Source organism: Danio rerio, chromosome 21, assembly GCF_052040795.2.
Source record: "Danio rerio strain M-AB ecotype USA chromosome 21, GRCz13ab, whole genome shotgun sequence".
In the NCBI taxonomy this organism is placed as follows: Eukaryota; Metazoa; Chordata; class Actinopteri; order Cypriniformes; family Danionidae; genus Danio; species Danio rerio.
The window spans coordinates 10,417,686-10,438,994 of record NC_141041.1 but is presented as its reverse complement, the minus strand read 5'-3'; the positions used below and the strand labels follow the sequence as shown (position 1 = coordinate 10,438,994).

Sequence of the window (21,309 nt, the reverse complement as noted above, 5' to 3'; positions counted from 1 at the left end):
ACCCCTGATAAATAAAGGGACTAAGCTTAAGGAAAATGAATGAATGAGCTTACCAGATCTCCATCTGGTTTAGCTTGAGTTCTTTAAAAATAGCTTTAGACACAGATGAATTGAACAATAAAGATGAATTTGCATCTCATTGATTTAAAATTTTCATATAACCTCATAATTCACGCCGCATAGCAGATGAAGCACATTTATTCTTCTAACAACAGTGAACTCGGTACACAAAACAGCACAGAGAAGGACTGGACATCCACTCCTCAGGTGATCTCCTATATTATCCAGTTTTATATTTTAAGTCTTTTTATTCTATTGATTAGTAAGTAACCTGTTTACAGTACAAGGAAAACATATTGTGCAGTTCGTATTTTGTCTTTTATGCTTTAGCATCATCGTTTCTCAGAAATTTGACCACAGAGGACTTTACTAAACTGCATTTTTACACTTTTCCTTATAGTGTTGTTCTTTTCTGCTTTGTAAAGAAGAGTGTGAAGAGTACAGGAGTGAACCGAGAGAGATGAATAACTTTACAGCGAACTTCACCACACCTGAAACATCTGCAAACTCCACAACTCCTTACACTGAAGTAATAAACAATCTGAATATTTGTCTCTTCAGCATTGGTTTCATATTTGGTTTTCCGACACACTCCTATGTTTTATTTCTGATTGTCAAAGGATTGAGTGGAGTTGCATCATCGTTCTTCAACATCAATCTCTCCGTTTGTGAGATTGGGATCTGTTTGAATTGTCTTGTGAATGCAATTTCATATTGTTTTTTAAGGTTATCAACTTTACAAGCCTTTCTGGAAGGACTTACCATCACCGGTCGTCCTCTTTTTCAGTGTCTGATGTGTGTAGAGCGTTACCTGGCAGTGGTTCATCCTGTAACATTTCTAACGTACAAACCTCTCAGATATAGACTGATCTGCTGTGCTGCGGCCTGGATAATCATTTTTGGCTCGTGCTTGTTCTGCATGTATACTTTAAACGAAGAGGGAAGATACTTTTATACATGGTTCTTCTCTCTGCAGTTCCTCGTCTTCCTCTCTGTCCAGTTGTTTTGTCTTGTGGCTGTTCTCAGAGCTCTGCAGCAGTCAGGACCTGGAGAGAGAAAGAAAGAGGAAAATCACATGAAGAGAAAAGCATTTTTTATCATTTTAATAAGCACTATAAGCATGGCTATCATATATGGCCCTTTTACAATTATAGGATTTGTTACCATTGTGGTAGATGAGTTTATTCACCCAATTTGGCTCATTGGTTTAACTTTCTATCTGCTGGCTGGTTTTGTGCACCCTGTTCTTTATATGCACAGCACTGGAAAACTCTCCTGTTTCTGTATGTCATAATATATGTGTAAGTTTAGTATTGTATTGAAATGTCATTTTAAATGTATCCAACAATCTATCTATCCATCCATCCATCTATATTTTTTCTCACATACCTTAATAGAAGTAAAATATTCAAAATAGGATTCAAAATTGAACATATTTTGACATATGCACAGAATTAAATAAAATCAAAATAAATGAAAGTAATAAAAGCAATGAACGCCCTGTATGCCAACTACGCAACGGCCCCGCAAATTACATAAGGCCCTGCATTGCACTTCAGTCTTCAATATCATGGTTTTCTGACACTTTTATGGCAATCAAACACAATACAAACAAATGCAGGCCACAACTGAATATAGAATGATCTCTAATTGGTGGTCTCCAAAAAAAAACCAAGAATAGACTTGTGTTGAAAATATTGTGTCCACCAGTCCCTTCAGGTGAGGTTATTATTAAATTAAACTTATTAATAAATGACTATTAAAATTATATTGTTGTTAGACTGTTGCACTTTTTTGTGTTGTCAATATGCTCGTGTTTATATAGGCCTATTGTTGTGTGCGCAATGCTTGTATTTATAACCACCTCCAAGGAATTTGGGGGTTTCGAGTCACTGGCATTGATATTTTAGGGGGTGCAGGCTGAAACGTTTTGGGACCCCTGCCTTAGAAGACCTGTTTACACTGCAGAGTGTGATGAAAATTATTACATATATAATACAAATGATAAATTGGTTCATAGGTTTCTTATCAAGGTAACAGATGCCAGATTTATATTCAAATTCTTCAAGATTTCCCTTTAAACAGTACCTGATTTTCTTCAAATGTAAAGTAGAAATCATATCTCTTCTTCAAGAGTGGGCAAACTCGGTCCTGGAGGGCCAGTGTCCTGCACAGTTTAGCTACAACTCTAATCAAACACACCTGCTTATACTGTAGATTTCTAGTGATCTTGAAGACACTGATTAGCTTGTACAGGTGTGTTTGATTAGTGTTGGAGCTAAACTGTGCAGGACACCTGCCCTCCAGGACCGAGTTTGCCCACTCCTGTTCCAACTGTTCCAATTCATAGTTTAGATCAGGGATGTCCAAACTCGGTCCTGGAGGGCCAATGTGTCCTGCATATTTTAGTTCCAACCCTAATCAAACACACCTGAACTAGCTGATCAAGCTCTTTCTAAGTATACTAAAAACTTTCAGGGAGGTGTGTTAAAGAAAGTTGGAGCTAAACTATGCAGGACATCGGCCCTCCAAGATCGAGTTTGTACACCCCTTGTTTAGACGTAGAAGCTTCATATTTTTTTCCTTCAAAAACAATAGTAATAGCTTATTGGCTGTAATTAAGCTGTAAATGAGAAGTTTGTGTTGTGTAATTGATAATGAATGAATTTGTTTAGACAACCCCGGAATTAGGTGGCGCAATGGGTAGCAATATCGCCTCACAGCAAGAAGGTTGCTGGTTTGAGCCTCAGCTGGGTCAGTTGGCATTTCTGTGAGGAGTTTGAATTTTCTCCCCAAATTCGTGTTGGTTTCTTCCGATTTCCCCCAGTCCAAACACATGTGCTATAGGTGAGTTGGGGTAAGATAAATTGTCTAAAGTGTATATGTGTGAATGAGAGTGTATGGGTGTTTCACAGTCATGGGTTTCGGCTGGAAGGGCATCCACTGCATAAAACATATTCTGGATAAGTTGGCGGTTCATTCAACTGTGGGGATCCCTGATGAATAAAGGGACTTAGCCAAAAAAAAAAAAAAAAAGAATAAATGAATCCCAGATTTAAAAGCATTGTATCTGGCAGTGGTTGCACCCTAAACATCATAGGAGACATTTCTGTTCTAATATCTCTGTATCTTAGAGCAAGAATACAAACTATGGGGCAGATCAGCTACTACTAATTTACATTTGCCACAAAGAGGTAGGAGATTTAGGAAAATTCTACTGTTTGTAGTTTCTTTTTTGAATAATGTAGTCTTTGAATGATTTTAAACCGAATAAGACAACCCAGGGTCATTATTGATATGTACAACTATATACATTTCTAAACAATGCAAAATACACCCCGGGAGGTTACTGTATACACTTTTTCAGATCTCAAATTTCTCTCACGAGTGCCATACGTACCTGCTTTTCTCACGTAAATGTGGCAGAGGCAGACTGACTGTCGACTGACCAACCAATCTCCTACCCACCAGCTTCCTTAAACCTATCCAACAGTATTTTCAAAAGCACCATTTAACCTGCCCACTGCCTCCCTAAACCCAACCAACAGTATTTTCAAAAGCAATCCAGAAAAAGTAAATTTAGATTTTTACCACGTTTTCAGATCTCCATCTTTTGCTGGACTCGAACCTCGTCATCGTGGTCAACTCTTTCATGCATCTCAAGTCCACCAATGTATCGAGCAGCGAGCCACTTGGCAAACTGGTGTCACAGCGGAAAAGCAGTCCACATGGAGGTAAGCGGTCAGCTGGTAGCACAAAAAGGAACAGAAGCCATCAGCTGTGTCATACCTCCCGGTAGCATTCATTTTAAAGACAAATGCAGCCATGTGTACCTCTGGCTACATAGTTCACGCTCTCCAGAATTGTATTCAGAGGTACATTTTCACAATAAGCCTGTGTTGAAATAAGACAATGTCTAGAATTAATAGGGTTCGTTATTCTGCCACATTTCTTCTAAAATGTCCACTCCTTGTTATTTCTGCCATTCTTCCTTTAGAAAATCTTGAAGAGGGAAAAAGTAATGGATTATAAAAAATCATAACTTAAATTATCAACAAAAAAATCACTTTTACTTATAATGAGAAATTTACTAATGATTTCTTAGCAATTTGTGTTAGTATAGATCAGACGATTTAGATTTTATTTCTAAAGTAGTTAGTAAATGTTACACATTTTACAAACAGATTACATTGTCAATACTGTAGGGTTTTGTAAGGGGTGATTTTGATTATCTAATAAAAACCCTCCATCGATAAGTCATCTTTTGCATATTACAAGTTTCCACTGCAATTACTGAATTGTCTTGACTGACTTTCATAACACAAATGTTAATAAATGCTCGCTCTAAGAATTTACATGCGAGGTGTTGACTGTTTGGCACCTGCTGGCCAGTGTCAGATATAAACAGTGTTTTATGGAAAGCTAAATAATAATTGTTTTCACATTCAGAGAGACTGGACATTCACTCCTCAGGTGATAAACTTAGCTTTTTATTCATTTTCTTTTCTTTACCCAGAATAAATAACAATATTGTGTGACAATATTTTGATAGCATGTTCAGCGCTAGCTAATGAGAAAAAATATGAATCTTTTTTTAATGCATTGAACAAAAGTAACAATTAGGTAGGGATTTCTTTATTATATCAATGCTATGCGATGTTTTGGTTGATGACTATTTTATGTTTATTTTCACTATCAAATTGCATTATAAGATATTGATCTCGGCTTAGAAAAAAAAATAGCTGTAGAAAATTTTAAAAAAGCAGCTTTTGTTCTACGGTGACCCATATTGCAGACCCGACATCAACTTTGTGTTTATTGTGTTTCGTTTTTGTAATTCCACACCATTTCCGTTTAGTTTTTGGGTCTTGATTGCAATGGTATTCTTGAGATGGCATGGACCTTTGGCACCAATGGTGGGTGGGGCAGCATATATGGGGTCAGAAAAAAATCTCAAGCATATATTCAACAGCATGGACCACGCCACACTTTAAGGTAACAGTGGGATGAAAAGGAATGGTGGTAAGAGGATAAACAGTCAACATGTAGGTAGGTTGATCGGGCATCATACAATGATGCCTAGAAACTCAGGCTCAATCCCAATTCTACCCCTTAAGGGCGTCACACCAGATGCGCTGCTCAGCTCCGCGATTTGGCGTGCACATGACAGTTGAAAGCATCGCACACCAGACGCACACATTCACTTGTTACTTAAAATGAAATTAATCAGATGGCGCTCTGTGAAGCGGGAGAAATATGAAGTGTCCTGAGTCGTTGCTGGGCGCCGCGGACAGAATGTTGATAGAATGTTTCGAATTCTGAAATGCATGGCACTGCGCGTCGCTGAGCGGCACCTCTGGTGTGTGACCTGCTTCAGCTCTTCCCCTTCTATTTCCTTGGTGTCCCAATTCTCTTTGGCTTGAAGGTGTAGGGCTAAGAGGAAGGGCTACATACCCCTTGAAACTGAGATTTTTCAGGACCACACTTGAAACCATGGGGTAAGAAAATTTCTCAGAATACACCATCTACAACGGCAGCATGGCTGCACATGGAAGTAAATAAAATAGAAGGTTGGTCGGTGAAAAAGACGCAAAGCCAACAGTATCTAAGGTTTTCACTAAAATAAAGTGTGAAAGTGAAAGATTGAAGCAGTGTACTGATGCTGTGACACATTACCTGATAGATTCAAAAGAGCGGAGAGTCGATAGATTGAGACAAAATTAATTAAATATCACCTTTTTACAACTATGGTGAGACACGATCCAGCGATACATTCTTGATAAACTGTCCGATGTGCACGGCTTTCTTGATAGTGTGTATGGCTGTGTGTGTGTGGTCACGTGATGTGTGTTTTCAGCGGACAGGAGGGCTGTTCAGAAATGCTAGGTAAAACAGAGTGTGGATGTGGATCATAGTCGTTCTTAAATTCCATTTTAATACTAAGACATATTAGTATAAACAGAGCCTAAGTGTGTATTTTTTCGCGAGCGGGTTTACGACGGGAATGGGGCGGAGGATCGGCGATGCCGGCTCAGCATTGTGTTGTTTATTGGCCATTGGCGATGGACCCTAGTGTAGTCCCATTACCGAACCTTTGTAACAAGTTAACTCTATTAAATAAAAAGAGGGGGCTTTATTGACCTTTTAAGTAGATTGAAACAATATATAGTCTATACACAGATACACTTATTTAACAACACACTTTACATGCCAATTTGCACATAACAGCTGCACATATAACATTGTATACAGTAATATAGCTTTACATACACTTGTCTATTTGTATATTTGCATTCACTACTTACTGCTTTATATATTTATTATGTTTTTTTTTTTTGTCCTGTCTCTGTAATTCTGTTGCACTGTAGAAGCTCTGTCATGAAAACAAATTCCTCGTATGTGCGAACAAACCTGGCAATAAAGCTCTTTCTGATTCTGAGTAATTTTGTTAAATTATTGTATTACATGTCATACAAATTCAATTTTGTCTTGAGTATAACTGATCAGTTGCAGTGGATTGCTTCTCAGATTATTTTACTCTATTGAATTTTGAGACTTTATAGTCGATTTGGTCACTCGTTATTTTGATGGTCCATTTGTTGAACTTAAGTTGCATCTACACGCCAACTAATTCTCATTAGTTGATAAGTAAACTGGGTAACACTTTACAATAACAGTACATGAATAATGATGTATTAATATGCAAACTAAACATAAGTTAATTATGAATTGATGATGAGTTAAGATATGCACTAATCATGAATTCACACATGATTCACATGTGTGAATGACGGCTACCTTAATTACTTGTTAGTACATGATTGTTTGTTAATTAATGTATTAATTACCACATTAGTTTATGCTTAATTTAACTATGATGAACACATGATATGTTAATGTAAATTTATGTTATGACTATACTTGGAGAGGCACACAATCATTAACCCATTCTTAACTACTCATGAACTCCTTATGGACGTCCAACTAGTGAGTTTACACTGAAAAACAATAGAAAAGTGTTCTGTCAACATCAACATGAACACGAGTTCATGAGTAGTTAAGGATGAGTTAATAGTGATGTGCCCCTCCAAGTAAAGTCATGACAAAGTTATACAATAACAGCTCATGGGTTCATGTTGGTTACATTTAGCTTGAACTTAAATGTTAATTAATACATTAATTAACAACATGTACTAACAATTAATTAAGGAAGTCATTATTTACACATGAACTCATCTGACTTATGTAGTAGTTCAAGTTAAATCATGATTAGTGCATACCTTAACCCATAATTTATTCATAATAAAGTAATGTTTAGTTTACATATTAATACATCATTATTCATGTACTATAATTGTAAAGTGTTACCGTAAACTGTTAGGTTGGGGTTAGGGTTATAGTGTAAGTTTACATGTCCTCTTTTTAAAGTTTCTTATGGTCAGTTAAATGTCCGTTGAAGGAGCAGTATCAGCAGATATTGAGCAGGCAGTCTACGAATACTCAAATTGACCGTTAAAATAAAGTGTTACTATTGATTTTTGCATCACTGCTGCAGTGTTTGTCTTTTAATATAATCTGTTTCCCTACAGTGAGGTCATACAGAGAGTAACTTGTAAAACGTCTGAAATAAGAAGACGAGATGAACAACTCAACAGTGAACTTTACCACATCTGCAAACTCCACAACTCATTACATATTAATAGACAGTCTGAACATTTTCATGTATTGCATCGGTTTCATATTTGGTTTTCCGACACACTCCTATGTTTTTTGGCTGATGATCACAGGATCAAGTGGAGTTGCATCATCATTCTTCAATATCAATCTTGTCGTTTGTGAGATTGGGATCTGTTTGAATTGCTTAGTATATGCAATATCATATTGCTTTGTCAGTTTCTCAAATGTAAAACAATTTTTTGTAGGACTTACTATAACTGCTCGTCCACTGTTCCAATGTCTGATCTGTGTTGAGCGTTATATAGCAGTGGTTCATCCTGTAACCTTTCTGAAGTACAAACCTCTCAGATATAGACTGACCTGCTGTGCTCCAGCATGGATAATCATCCTTGGCTCATGCTTGATCTGCATGTATAGTTTAAATGAAGAGGGCAGGTACTTATATACATGGTTCTTCACAATCCAATACCTCGTCTTCCTCTCCATCCAGTTGTTTTGTCTTGCGGCTGTTCTCAGAGCTCTGAAGCAGTCAGGACCAGGAGAGAGAAGAAGAGAAGAAAACGTCATCAAGAGAAGAGCGTTTCATCTCATTCTAATAACCACGGCAAGCATGGCTGTCATATATGGACCCTTTACAATCATAGGATTTGTTACCATTGTGGTAAATGAGCTTATTGATCCACTTTGGTTTGCTGGCTTCACTTGCTTTGTGCTGGCTGGTTTTGTGCAGCCTGTTCTTTATTTGCACAGCTCTAGAAAGATATCTTGTCTCAGTTTGTCGTTCTAATTGGTATACTGTAGTAAAGTTAGACAGCAATTTTGAATGTGATTCTTTTGTTTGAGCAGACAACTACATGTTGACATACAGTAATCCTTGCCTATGTACGGACCAGTATACCAGTGTGATATTCTTAACATTCCTTCATTTTCCTTCGGCTTATGGCCTACTCACACTATGCCATCCGTACCGTGCCTAGGTCCGTTTCCCGGATCGTTTGAGAAGTGTGAGTGCGCTGAATCGGGCTCAAGCTCGGTTCACTTGGCCAGCCCTGGCCCGTTTGGAAGAGGTGGGCCTGAGGGCGGTTCACTTGGCGCCAAAGCCCGAAACTGAAAGCGAGACGTGACTTTTAATTATATTAACAATATAGTGCTTCATGATTGTTTATGAGCGCCAAAAGTGGCGGATCTGTTCGACGAAATATCTGACTGCGTGTCACCGCATCCCTAAGGACTGTTTGGCGAAATTTTTGACTGCATGTCACTGCAAAACAAACGACTGAAACGAAATTTCCACTGTACTGCTGAGTGACAGCGCTTCTCACTGAACAGCGCAGCATCGATGACGTAAGCGTGCCCAGGCCCGATTGTGGTGTGAGTGCGGGCCGTCGGGGGAGGTGGGAGGGGGGACAAGCGTGCTTTGGCCCGGTTCGAGGCAACTGTACCTAGTGTGAGTACGGCCTTGGTCACTTATTTATCAGAGGTAGCAACAGCAGACGGACACCAACGCAGCGGATGCCCTTCCAGCCGCAACCCAGTACTGGGAAACACCCATACACTCTCGCAATCACACACATACACTACGGCCAACTTAGTTCATCCAAATCACTTATACCTCATGTCTTTGGACTGTGGGGGAAACTAGAACACCCAGAGGAAACCGACGCAAACACGGGGAGAACATTCAAACTCCACACAGAAATGCAAACTGGTCCAGCCAGGACTCAAACAAGCTACCCTCTTGCTGTGAGGCAACACTGCCACTCCAATATATTCTTAACAAATAAACAATATCTACTATATGTATACAGGGTGGGCCATTTATATGGATACACCTTAATAAAATAGAAATGGTTGGTGATATCAACATCCTGTTTGTGGCACATCAGTAGATGTGAGAGGGCAAACTTTTAAAGATGGTTGTTGACCATGATGGCCATTTTGAATGGATCCATCTTGGATCCAAGTTTTGACCACTGTGTTCAAAGTGCTGCCCATTGTGTTGGATTGTCAATGCAACCGTCTTCTCCCACTCTTCACACACTGATAAACACAACAGGAAGAAATGCCAACACAGGCCTCCAGTATTCGTAGTTTCAGGTGCTGCACATCTTGTATCTTCACACCATAGACAATTGCCTTCAGATGACCCCAAGGATAAAAGTCTAGATCGGGAGACCTTGCGAGCCATTCAACTGTCCCACGATGACCAATCTATTTTTCAGGACCTGCTCGGACCTGACACCCATAATGTGTTGGTGCACTACCTTGCTGGAAAAACTCAGGGAACGTGCCAGCTTCAGTGCATAAAGAGCACATCATCATGTAGCAATGTCAAATAGCCAGTGGCTTTGAGGTTTCCATTGATAAAAATGGCCTTACTATCTTTGTTGTCAATGGTGTGAAAATACAAGATGTGCAGCACCTGAAATTATAGAAAAACTGGAAGCCTGTGCTCTGTGCTGGCGTTTCTCCTGCGGGGTTGCTATCAGTGTGTGAAGAGTGAGAGGAGAGGGTTGCATTCACAATCCAACTCAATGGGCAGCACATTGAGCACATTTTATAAATGGTCAGAGCTCATAACTCATAAAAGATTAAAGTTACGTTAAAACCAAGCACACTATTGTTTTTCTTATGAAAATCCCAAGTTTGACATGTCAAATAACCCTCTTCCTATTGAAAAGACAAAAGTTGGATCCAAGATGGTGTAGCAGAGAAAGTTGACTGGACCCCACAGCGACAGAACCATTTGGAAACGCTGAATCTCGAATTCATCCACATCATGGAATATCGTCCATGCTCTCCTCATTTCAGCACACACAAACACTCACTCAGCTCCGACTTAGATGTCCATGTCGCCCAAACAGTGGCGCTGTTTAACCGGACGGGTGGAAGGACAGGCTTGGTTGTTTACGGCGGCTCTCTAAGGCAAACATAGTATTCATTGCAATCGGCAACGGTGATTTACTTTTTCCTCCAGGCCTCGCTCTACAGCGTGCTTAAACTTCCCGCACTTCCCTTTCCCTGATTCTGCTTCTGCTTTTATTAAAAACAGAATCCATCTGCCACCACAACGTCATTCATTTCGGTGTTTACAATTGGTGCGTTTGGTTAGATTATGCGGTCCATTCAGAGACCGTCACAATGGCCGACTTCAAAATGGCCACCATGCTCACCATCCATCTTGAAAAGTTTGCCCCCTCACATACTAATGTGCCATAAACAGGACGTTAATATCACCAACCATTCCCATTTTAATAAGGTGTATCTATATAAATGGCCCACCCTGTACATCTAGTGTGTCATCATCAAACAGACTGTTAAACTGTTTGTGTGTTTAAAGACTATTTGCCCCAATCACCTTCTATAAAAATGCAGAAGTTGAACACAACAACTATCATAAGATGCATATGTGTGGAAATAAAAAAAAAAAACTACTGTATTTCTCAGTGAAGTAGCAATGTTAACACTTATAGTGCTTATAGAAAATGACATTTGAACTTGTGATATTTGGGTTAGTATAGCTCAGACAATTTTGACCACAGTTAGTGAATGTTATGTATTTGACCTACAGATTAAAGGGTTGTTGTATTTTGATTATGCAATAAAACACTCCATTGATGATCCAGAGTCATCTTTTGCATTTTACCACTGAGTTTCCACCGATTAATCTTGGCTGACTATCATAACACAAATGTTCACCAATATATAAAGAGTTCAGATGCAAAAAACCATTTTTAAAAGCCATTTGAAATTTACCTAAAAAAATTAGCATCTCTATCAGGCTCTCTATCAAAGAATACACTCTTCTAAAAATCTTTAAAATGAAATAACTCAACAAAAACATTGGAGTCTGAGAAAAAAATGCTTATTTCCAATGGAAATTTTAGATGGCACGAAGAGGTTTTTGCATCTGAACTCTTCATATATTCCCATATAATTTTTTAATGCCCAGTCTAAGAATTTGCATATGTGGTGTTGAATGTTTGACATCTGCTGGCCAGTGTCAGATGTACACAATGCATTATGAAAGACTGAATATTAATGGTTCTGGCAATAATTACAAATATTTTATTTCCCCTTAGAGTTTTCCCTCTTTGATTACGAGTGAACAAACTCATTCAATTATCTTTGGCTCATTCCCTGCATTTATCAGTAGTCGCCACAACAGAATGAACCATCGATTACTCTGACATACAGTAATAAAGTCAGAATTATTAGCCCCCTGTATATTTTTTACCCAATTTCTGTTTATCGGAGAAAATAATTTTTCAAGACGTTTCTAAACAAAAAAGTTTTAATAACTCATTTCTAATAACTAATGTCATTTATCTTTGCCAAGATGACAGCACAATGTTTTCTAGATATTTTTTTTAAATACTAGTTTTCAACTTAAAGTGTAATTTAAAGGCTTAACTAGGTTAATTGGGCAAGTTAGGGTAATTAGGCAAGTCATTGTATAATGATGGTTTGTTTTTTAGACAATAGAAAAAAAAAAAAAAAAAAAGATGTAAAGCTGTTTTTATTCTAGCCAAAATAAAACAAATAAGATTTTCTCTATAACAAAAAAAATATTATCAGAAATACTGTGAAAAATGTATGGCTCTGTTAAATATCATCTAGGAAATATTTGAAAAAGAGACGAAAACAAAATCACAGAAGGGCTAATAATTTTGAATTCCCTTATAGAGGAGTAAAAATAACAAATTTAATTTCATTTTAGTTTCACGGTTTGGTTTAATGTACAGTATGTTTGAACTGCATTGTTGTAAATTTCATAGTTTGTTTTATGTCAGATGACGAAGTCACACACATTAATTCTTGTGACAGCTGAGCTGTTTAAAAAAACAAAGCACAGAGAGACATTCAGAGAGACTGGATATTCACTCCTCAGGTGATATTGCTTTTCATTTTATTGTTTTTAATAACAATATAGTGTTTATTTGGAAAGTGTTATGGTGTGTTTTTAATGGTCAGCATAATCTTAAATCCCTGAAAGTTGTTAATATTTAGGTCTTTATGTTTATGTTTTCTAGATATTTTTTAAAATACTAGTATTCAACTTAAAGTGTAATTTAAAGGCTTAACTAGGTTAATTGGGCAAGTTAGGGTAATTAGGCAAGTCATTGTATAATGATGGTTTGCTTTTTAGACAATAGGAAAAAAAAAAAAAAAAAAAAAAAAAATATATATATATATATATATATATATATATATATATATATATATATATAGTTTAAAGGCGGTTAATAATGTTGACCATAATTTTATTTATTTATTTATTTATTTTATGTAAAACTGTTTTTATTCTAGCCAAAATAAAACAAATAAGATTTTCTCTAGAAGAAAAAAAATATTATCAGAAATACTGTGAAAAATGTATGGCTCTGTTAAATATCATCTAGGAAATATTTGAAAAAGAGACGAAAACAAAATCACAGGAGGGCTAATAATTTTGAATTCCCTTATAGAGGAGTAAAAATAACAAATTTAATTTCGTTTTAATTTCACGGTTTGGTTTAATGTACAGTATGTTTGAACTGCATTGTTGTAAATTTCATAGTTTGTTTTATGTCAGATGACGAAGTCACACACATTAATTCTTGTGACAGCTGAGCTGTTTAAAAAAACAAAGCACAGAGAGACATTCAGAGAGACTGGACATTCACTCCTCAGGTGATATTGCTTTTCATTTTATTGTTTTTAATAACAATATAGTGTCTATTTGAAAAGTGTTATGGTGTGTTTTTAATGGTCAGCATAATCTTAAATCCCTGAAAGTTGTTAATATTTGGGTTTTGAAAAAAAATGTATGAACAGTTAAATGTATTTATGCATGTATTATGCCATCTTTGCATCAAATTTAAAAAAAAATTAATTACCACTTAGGCGAAGAGCTTCTAATGCAGCATCTATGGGGCAGGACAGTAAATCTGACATTGTTCTCTCTTTCGGCTGCCATTATCAGTCTCACAGAATTTTTTTCCTTTTTGTAAAAGTCCTGATAACTTTTATTATTAAATTATTTCAGCAAATAGGATTGTAAAAAATAATTTGTTGTCTCCCATTCACTGCGCTCTAAGTTTACCCAACTGTGACGACTTCCGCTACTAAAAAACTGGAAACGTGAAAGGGGTCCATTGCATACTCAGTGCTGGCTAATGTGAAACAATGAGATGCTGTTTTTATTATTGTGAAAAAAAATACATATTATAAATAAGAATCATTTGAATTCCGAGATTAATGCATGACAAATGTTGTAATGATGTTTAGGTTAATAAGTCTTTTCTATTTATTTACACTGTCAAGTTGCATCATGATACATTGGTCGCTGCTTAGAAAACTTTTGCTGTGTTTTTTATTGACATTATTAGTAAATTGATACAATATGTTGTCTGGGTTGATCACGTAAATTACAGCTGCCAGACCTTTTTTTGTTAAAATTAATGTATTAAATATATTATATTCAGAGTTCCAACTTTAAGCCAAATAACAATTGGCTAAAACTAAAACCCCCAAAACTGATAAAAAATAAATAAATAAATAAATAACTTGATGACATCTAATGAATGTAAAGTCAGGCTGCTGTTGTGTTTTTATGTGAATAAAATAATATTAAAATAACATGTTAATATTAAAACTATAAAAAAAATATCAACATAGGCTCATTCTGTATACGTAGCCCTGTATACATTTCTGGAGAGCATGCATTATGTAGCCAGAGGCACATATGGCTGTATTTCACCATTAAAATGAATGCTATGGGGTGGTATGATGCCACTGATGGCTTCTACTTTTTTTTCGCACAACCTTTATGTGGACAACTTTTCCGCTGTTACCAGTTAGCTCGGTGGCTCGCCGCATAAGCCAGCAGACTTGAGACGCAATGAGGGGTTCGGGTCGGGTGAAGAACGTTTCTAGAAAGCAGGTAAAACAAAAGGTAAAAAATAAAATGAACAAGTAAATAACAGGGTAGGAATATGGTAAGATCTGTAAATGTGGTAAAAATTAGGCAGCAGTAAGGTTTTTTTTGTGCTGAATTGCATTTGAAAACACTGTTGGATGGGTTTAGGGAAAGGGGTGGGTGGAGGTAGTAGTCGATCAGTCAGTCAGTCAGTCAGTCATCAGTGGTTTCAGAAAAACAGGCATGAATGGCACTTGCCAGAGAAATTTGAGATCTGAAAAAGTGTACACATTGTGTACACAAAGTGTACACATTGTGTGCAAATACAAAAACAGCAAACTGGAACAAATTTTGCACTGTGCAGAAATGTATATAGGGGTACGTATCTATAATGAGCATGAGTTGGTTGGAATTGTTTTAGCTTAAATAAAATTTTGCACGCCTGTAATAGCCACTATGAGAACAACTGTGGATAATAATAACAATTCATTTATTTTCTTGTTGGCTTAGTTTATTAATCAGGAGTCGCCACAGCGGAATGAACCGCCAACTTATCCAGCATGTTTTTACACAGCGGATGCCCTTCTCTAGGTTGAATCCACACACACAGACACACACTCATACACTACGGACAATTTAGCTTACCCAATTCACCTGTACCGCATGTCTTTGGACTGTGGGGGAAACCGGAGTACCCGGAGGAAACCCACTCGAACGCAGGGAGAACATGCAAACTCCACACAGAAATCCCAACTGAGCCGAGGTTCGAACCAGCGACCTTCTTGCTGTGAGGCTGCGCCAATTCATCGCCTAATAATAATAATGCCTAACCAAAACAATAGATGTATTGATGTACTAAATATATAAAATATATTGATAAATGGCAAGTAACATTTAAAGCGACAAAAAGAAATCCCTGATATTACATGTCTTGGACAAATATTTTTAGTCAAATCTAGTCCCTTTAGAGGAATTTCAGACTTTTAAGTTGATTCTTGTAACATTGCTGCAGTGATTGTCTCATTATAAAATATTTATCCTACAGTGGAAACGTTTAAAACTTCTGACCCAAGAAGACAAGATGAATAACTCTGCAGTGAACTTCGCCACACCTCAAACTTCTGCAAACTCCACAACTGATTACACCAGAGTAATAGAATGTCTGAACATTTTTATCTTCAGCATTGGTTTTATATTCGGTTTTCCCACCCACTCCTATGTTTTATGGCTCATCATCACAGGATCAAGTGGAGTTGCATCATCGTTCTTCAACATCAATCTCACCGTTTGTGAGATCGGGATCTGTTTGAATTTTATTGTATATGCAACATCATTTTTCTTCTTAAGTTCATCAACTTTAAAAACATTTTTTAAAGGACTTACATTCACTGGTCGTCCTCTGTTTCAGTGTCTGATGTGTGTTGAGCGTTATTTAGCAGTTTTTCATCCTGTAACCTTTCTGAAGTATAAACCTCTCAGATATAGAGTGATCTGCTGTGCTGCTGCCTGGATAATCACCCTTGGCTCATGCTTGATCTGCATGTATACTTTAAATGATGAAGGTAGCTATTTATTTACATGGTTCTTCTCAACCCAGTTCCTCCTCTTCCTCTTAATCCAGTTGTTGTGTCTTTTGGCTGTTCTCAGAGCTCTGAAGCAGTCAGGACCAGGAGAGAGAAAGAAAGAGGAAAACCTCATCAAAAGAAGAGCATTTCAGCTCATTCTAATAACCACTGCAAGCATGCCTATCATATATGGCCCAAGTATAATTGCAGGATTTGGTACAATTATGGTTAAACAGCTGATGGATCCACTTTGGCTTGTTGGATTCGCTTGTTATCTGCTGGCTGGTTTTGTGCACCCTGTTCTTTATTTGCACAGCACTGGGAAACTCTCCCGTCTCTCTTTTTGTTTGCCATAATATGTCTAATTGTGATAATTTTGTAATACTTTAGAATTTTGATCTTATTGTACTTTCTTTAACACATCAATCACGATAAAATTTTTAAAACATTTTTGTTTCAACAAATCATAAGTCACCTTAAACTTTCTGTCATGGCAAATATGACACGTCTTTTCATTAGGTGAAGTTTCATAAACTTAAATCACTTAAGTAACTGCGGTCACACTAGAGTTTGTGTGTGCGGAATTTTGTCATGCGGCGCTGCGAAAAGGGGCAAGATTAAACAAGCTAATTAGACATTTTAAAAAGAAAGCGATTGCTTCTTGTTTTAAATTTCTGTCCAGAAAGGCCATGTTTTGATCCTCGATTGGTCTCACGCAGTCAAGTGATGCGATTTCGCAAGTCAGGGTTTACCAAGCTTGAACTTTGCACCGCAGAGATCTGCAAAACTTAACGCATGACCCTGCGTTTCCGGTCTGATGCATTCTCGTGCGTATGAATGGAAGTCTATGGAAGAAAAAGCCGAATGTGACCGCAGCATAATTTCGATCTACAATCATTAGTTAGCCAATCCGATTAATACAAACTCACTATAAGTAGCCTAGCAAAAAACTACTCCCTTTTCTTTGTTTTCTGAGGAAACCCCTCATTCGCTCATTTTTTCCTGTACCACAGGGAGCTCACGAGAGTTACCCGATCTCATATTGTCCTTACAGGTTCAATTGACCAGGCGGGAGCCCTGGGCTCAATTATTTCCAAACTCAGGGTTCTCTCCTGGGACAGCATGCCAAATCTGCTTACATTTGTCAAACAATAAGTGTGAACTCTTGAGTTTTGTGTTATTTTATCCCAGATAATCATGTCATTAACATTAGTACTATGTGTATAAGACACAGTGTACCAAATGGGATCGGACCAAATAATGGTGTTTGGTATGGGTGTAAATTGCTTCGAGATTGGGATTGATTTACCTGCCCCAAGTACACTGGTTGTATGTAAAGTTTCAGATTGTGTTCCAAGGGAATGTGAATTTCAAGTCTTAATTTGCACCTATATACAGTGAAAACCTGTTCATTAAATTTGGCCTATGTTTAATTATTGGTGATAATTAAGGGTGTACGCACAAAGCTAATCGAACTGTGCTCAGTCACACTAGACCACTATATTTCAGTTCATTTGACTAGTGTGAGTTCTACATACTGCACCCGGGCACAATTTATTTGGCCGACCCAGGTCCAGTAGAAGGAGGTGAGTCAGTCATACCTGTCAACCCTCCCGTTTTTCTCGGGATTCTCCCGTATTTTACAGTTTTATCGCGCTATGATCCTGTAAAGGTATTTTCCTGTATTTCTCCTGTATTTTCAGTCTTTCTCTGAAGGGTGACAAAAAACCATTAAAGAGTCGAGCCTCTCTATACGCAACCCATACTGCCGAACCGCAAGGGGCTACCCCTTGCTCTTAAATGTGAGTCTGTTTTGTGCTTTTGCTTTGTTTACGCACGAAAACACTTTGAAATGAACATAAAAACAACGCAATTCCCCTTCCTTTTCATTACAAGTGTCGTCTACCATTCATATGCAATCCTCAAAACAATCATAGAGGTGCATGACTGTCAGCTGACGCGCTCCATATTAATAAACAGACTCTGATTTGAAGCGGAGCAAAATATGACATTTTTACTGGGTGCGTGTTTAAACAGGACATATACACATAGTTAATAACATTAATATCTAAAGATGTTGATCTTGGCGAGTGTTTTTTTTTATTAGTAATTTCGTCCTAAATGAGCATAAACAGTTAGGAAAGCAGTTGAATGCTTTTATTTCAATGTTAGATGTGTGCATTTTTAAGTGACACCTGTTAATTAATGTAATGTAGTCAAACGAAAAAAAAAAAATCTAAATAAATCATTCATTCGTTGCTATTTAATCAGAATGTGAATGTTATACAGTGAAGAAACGGGTAATGAGATTTGATGCTATTTCATTATAATATCTATTACTTTAATAAGCTAAAGTGTTTGCTAATTTATTTGCTGCTGATGTACACTTTTTTTTCTTTTGTAAATAATAATAATAATAATAATAATAATAATAATAATAAAACATATAACTGACCATTTAACTATTTATTTACAATGAAACAGCTCCAAATGAGCATATTTAGTAATTTTAGGGATTTTTTTTTAAAGGGAGTCGGAGGAATCCCTTATTACGTTGGGCATATCCCTTATTTTCACATACCAATGTTGACAGGTATGGAGTCAGTGCACGGTTCAGTCGGCCAGGGGATCAATAACGTATGTATTGTGATTGCAAAGAATGTCTTTTAAGAGACTGTTTCATATAGATTTATTACTCAATCTTACCTTTCAATAACTGTAAACTAATATAGTTTAACAAAGATGCAAAAAATCTTTCTGAACTTCAGCTGTCACCTTAAGCAAAATTCTCTTATATGAGCAGCAGGGTGGGTTATGAAGATTTATGAATCAAAAAGGGTTCTGTGTGCCATTGCGTCACAAAACAATATAACTTAAGCATTATACATTGTACTGAGCGAGATCACTTCTTTTTCTGTTTTGGTCTAAATTGATAAATGTGAGTGTGGGCTGTTGGGGTAGTGTTGATTAACTGTGTCTGGGATGGACTCAAGGCAGCCATACCTAGTGTGAGTTCACCCTTGGTTTGTACACCTATTGTTTATGCAATAAAACATTTCATAAATGACCCATTGTCATCATTTCCATATAAACTGCAATAAATCTTACACTCGGTCATAACACAGATGTTCAATGTAAATGTTGACTATCTTTAAAATACTCAGTCTGATGATTTACATATCAGGTGTTGAATGAGTGGCAGCTGTGTTATCGAGAGTCAGATAAATGACAATAATTTGGATAGACTGAACATGCATTGTTCAAGTGATTTATCATTATTATTTGATATATTATTTTATTTAGATTAATACATTTTATCTATTTAGATTAATATATTTTATAGAGGTTTTGTTTACATTTTGAGTGATTGGGTAAAACAATAACCCCAACTTGTGTCTTGCAGCCATTAATTGTCAATTATGTTAGTAAACAGGAGAACAAAATGGCTTTCGTTTTTAACTCTTCTCATGGAGAAGAGTTAATCAACACTACCCCAACAGCCCACACTCACATTTATCAATTTAGACCAAAACAGAAAAAGAAGTGATCTCGCTCAGTACAATGTATAATGCTTAAGTTATATTGTTTTGTGAAGCAATGGCACACAGAACCCCTTTTTGATTCATAAATCTTCATAACCCACCCTGCTGCTCATATGAGAGAATTTTGCTTAAGGTGACAGCTGAAGTTCAGAAAGATTTTTTGCATCTTTGTTAAACTATATTAGTTTACAGTTATTGAAAGGTAAGATTGAGTAATAAATCTATATGAAACAGTCTCTTAAAAGACATTCTTTGCAATCACAATACATACGTTATTGATCCCCTGGCCGACTGAACCGTGCACTGACTCCATACCTGTCAACATTGGTATGTGAAAATAAGGGATATGCCCAACGTAATAAGGGATTCCTCTGACTCCCTTTAAAAAAAAATCCCTAAAATTACTAAATATGCTCATTTGGAGCTGTTTCATTGTAAATAAATAGTTAAATGGTCAGTTATATGTTTTATTATTATTATTATTATTATTATTATTATTTACAAAAGAAAAAAAAGTGTACATCAGCAGCAAATAAATTAGCAAACACTTTAGCTTATTAAAGTAATAGATATTATAATGAAATAGCATCAAATCTCATTACCCGTTTCTTCACTGTATAACATTCACATTCTGATTAAATAGCAACGAATGAATGATTTATTTAGATTTTTTTTTTTCGTTTGACTACATTACATTAATTAACAGGTGTCACTTAAAAATGCACACATCTAACATTGAAATAAAAGCATTCAACTGCTTTCCTAACTGTTTATGCTCATTTAGGACGAAATTACTAATAAAAAAAAAACACTCGCCAAGATCAACATCTTTAGATATTAATGTTATTAACTATGTGTATATGTCCTGTTTAAACACGCACCCAGTAAAAATGTCATATTTTGCTCCGCTTCAAATCAGAGTCTGTTTATTAATATGGAGCGCGTCAGCTGACAGTCATGCACCTCTATGATTGTTTTGAGGATTGCATATGAATGGTAGACGACACTTGTAATGAAAAGGAAGGGGAATCACGTTGTTTTTATGTTCATTTTAAAGTGTTTTCGTGCGTGAACAAAGCGAAAGCACAGAACAGACTCACATTTAAGAGCAAGGGGTAGCCCCTTGCGGTTCGGCAGTATGGGTTGCGTATAGAGAGGCTCGACTCGTTAATGTTTTTTTGTCACCCTTCAGAGAAAGACTGAAAATACAGAAGACATACAGGAAAATACCTTTACAGGATCATAGCGCGATAAAACTGTAAAATACGGGGGAATCCCGAGAAAAACGGGAGGGTTGACGGGTATGACTGAATCACCTCCTTCTACCGGACCTGGGTCGGCCAAATAAATTGTGCCCGGGTGCAGTATGTAGAACTCACACTAGTCAAATGAACTGGAATATAGTGGTCTAGTGTGACTGAGCACAGTTCGAATAGCTTTGTGCGTACACCCTTAATTATCACCAATAATTAAACATAGGCCAAATTTAATGAACAGGTTTTCACTGTATATAGGTGCAAATTAAGACTTGAAATTCACATTCCCTTGGAACACAATCTGAAAC

General features: G+C 36.8%; 3 protein-coding genes across 3 annotated transcripts; all 3 read left to right on the top strand.

Moving 5' to 3' along the window:
• The first annotated feature begins 323 nt into the window (after window positions 1-323).
• Window positions 324-1,815, top strand: LOC147831829 (chemokine XC receptor 1-like). The gene has a single exon (XM_087300762.1). The coding sequence runs from the start codon at window positions 521-523 to the stop codon at window positions 1,352-1,354; it is 834 nt and encodes a 277-aa protein (XP_087156888.1). The 5' UTR covers window positions 324-520; the 3' UTR covers window positions 1,355-1,815.
• Window positions 1,816-7,699: 5,884 nt separating this feature from the next.
• On the top strand, window positions 7,700-8,524 carry LOC147831828 (uracil nucleotide/cysteinyl leukotriene receptor-like). The gene has a single exon (XM_087300389.1). The coding sequence runs from the start codon at window positions 7,700-7,702 to the stop codon at window positions 8,522-8,524; it is 825 nt and encodes a 274-aa protein (XP_087156515.1).
• Window positions 8,525-15,719: 7,195 nt separating this feature from the next.
• LOC147838773 (uncharacterized) lies at window positions 15,720-18,420 on the top strand. The gene has a single exon (XM_087300756.1). The coding sequence runs from the start codon at window positions 15,720-15,722 to the stop codon at window positions 16,557-16,559; it is 840 nt and encodes a 279-aa protein (XP_087156882.1). The 3' UTR covers window positions 16,560-18,420.
• Window positions 18,421-21,309: the final 2,889 nt, after the last annotated feature.

Excerpts from the sequence above, each read along its gene's own strand:
- LOC147831828 (XM_087300389.1), top strand. The coding sequence starts at position 7,700 with ATGAACAACTCAACAGTGAACTTTACCACATCTGCAAACTCCACAACT.
- LOC147838773 (XM_087300756.1), top strand. The coding sequence starts at position 15,720 with ATGAATAACTCTGCAGTGAACTTCGCCACACCTCAAACTTCTGCAAAC.
- LOC147831829 (XM_087300762.1), top strand. The coding sequence starts at position 521 with ATGAATAACTTTACAGCGAACTTCACCACACCTGAAACATCTGCAAAC.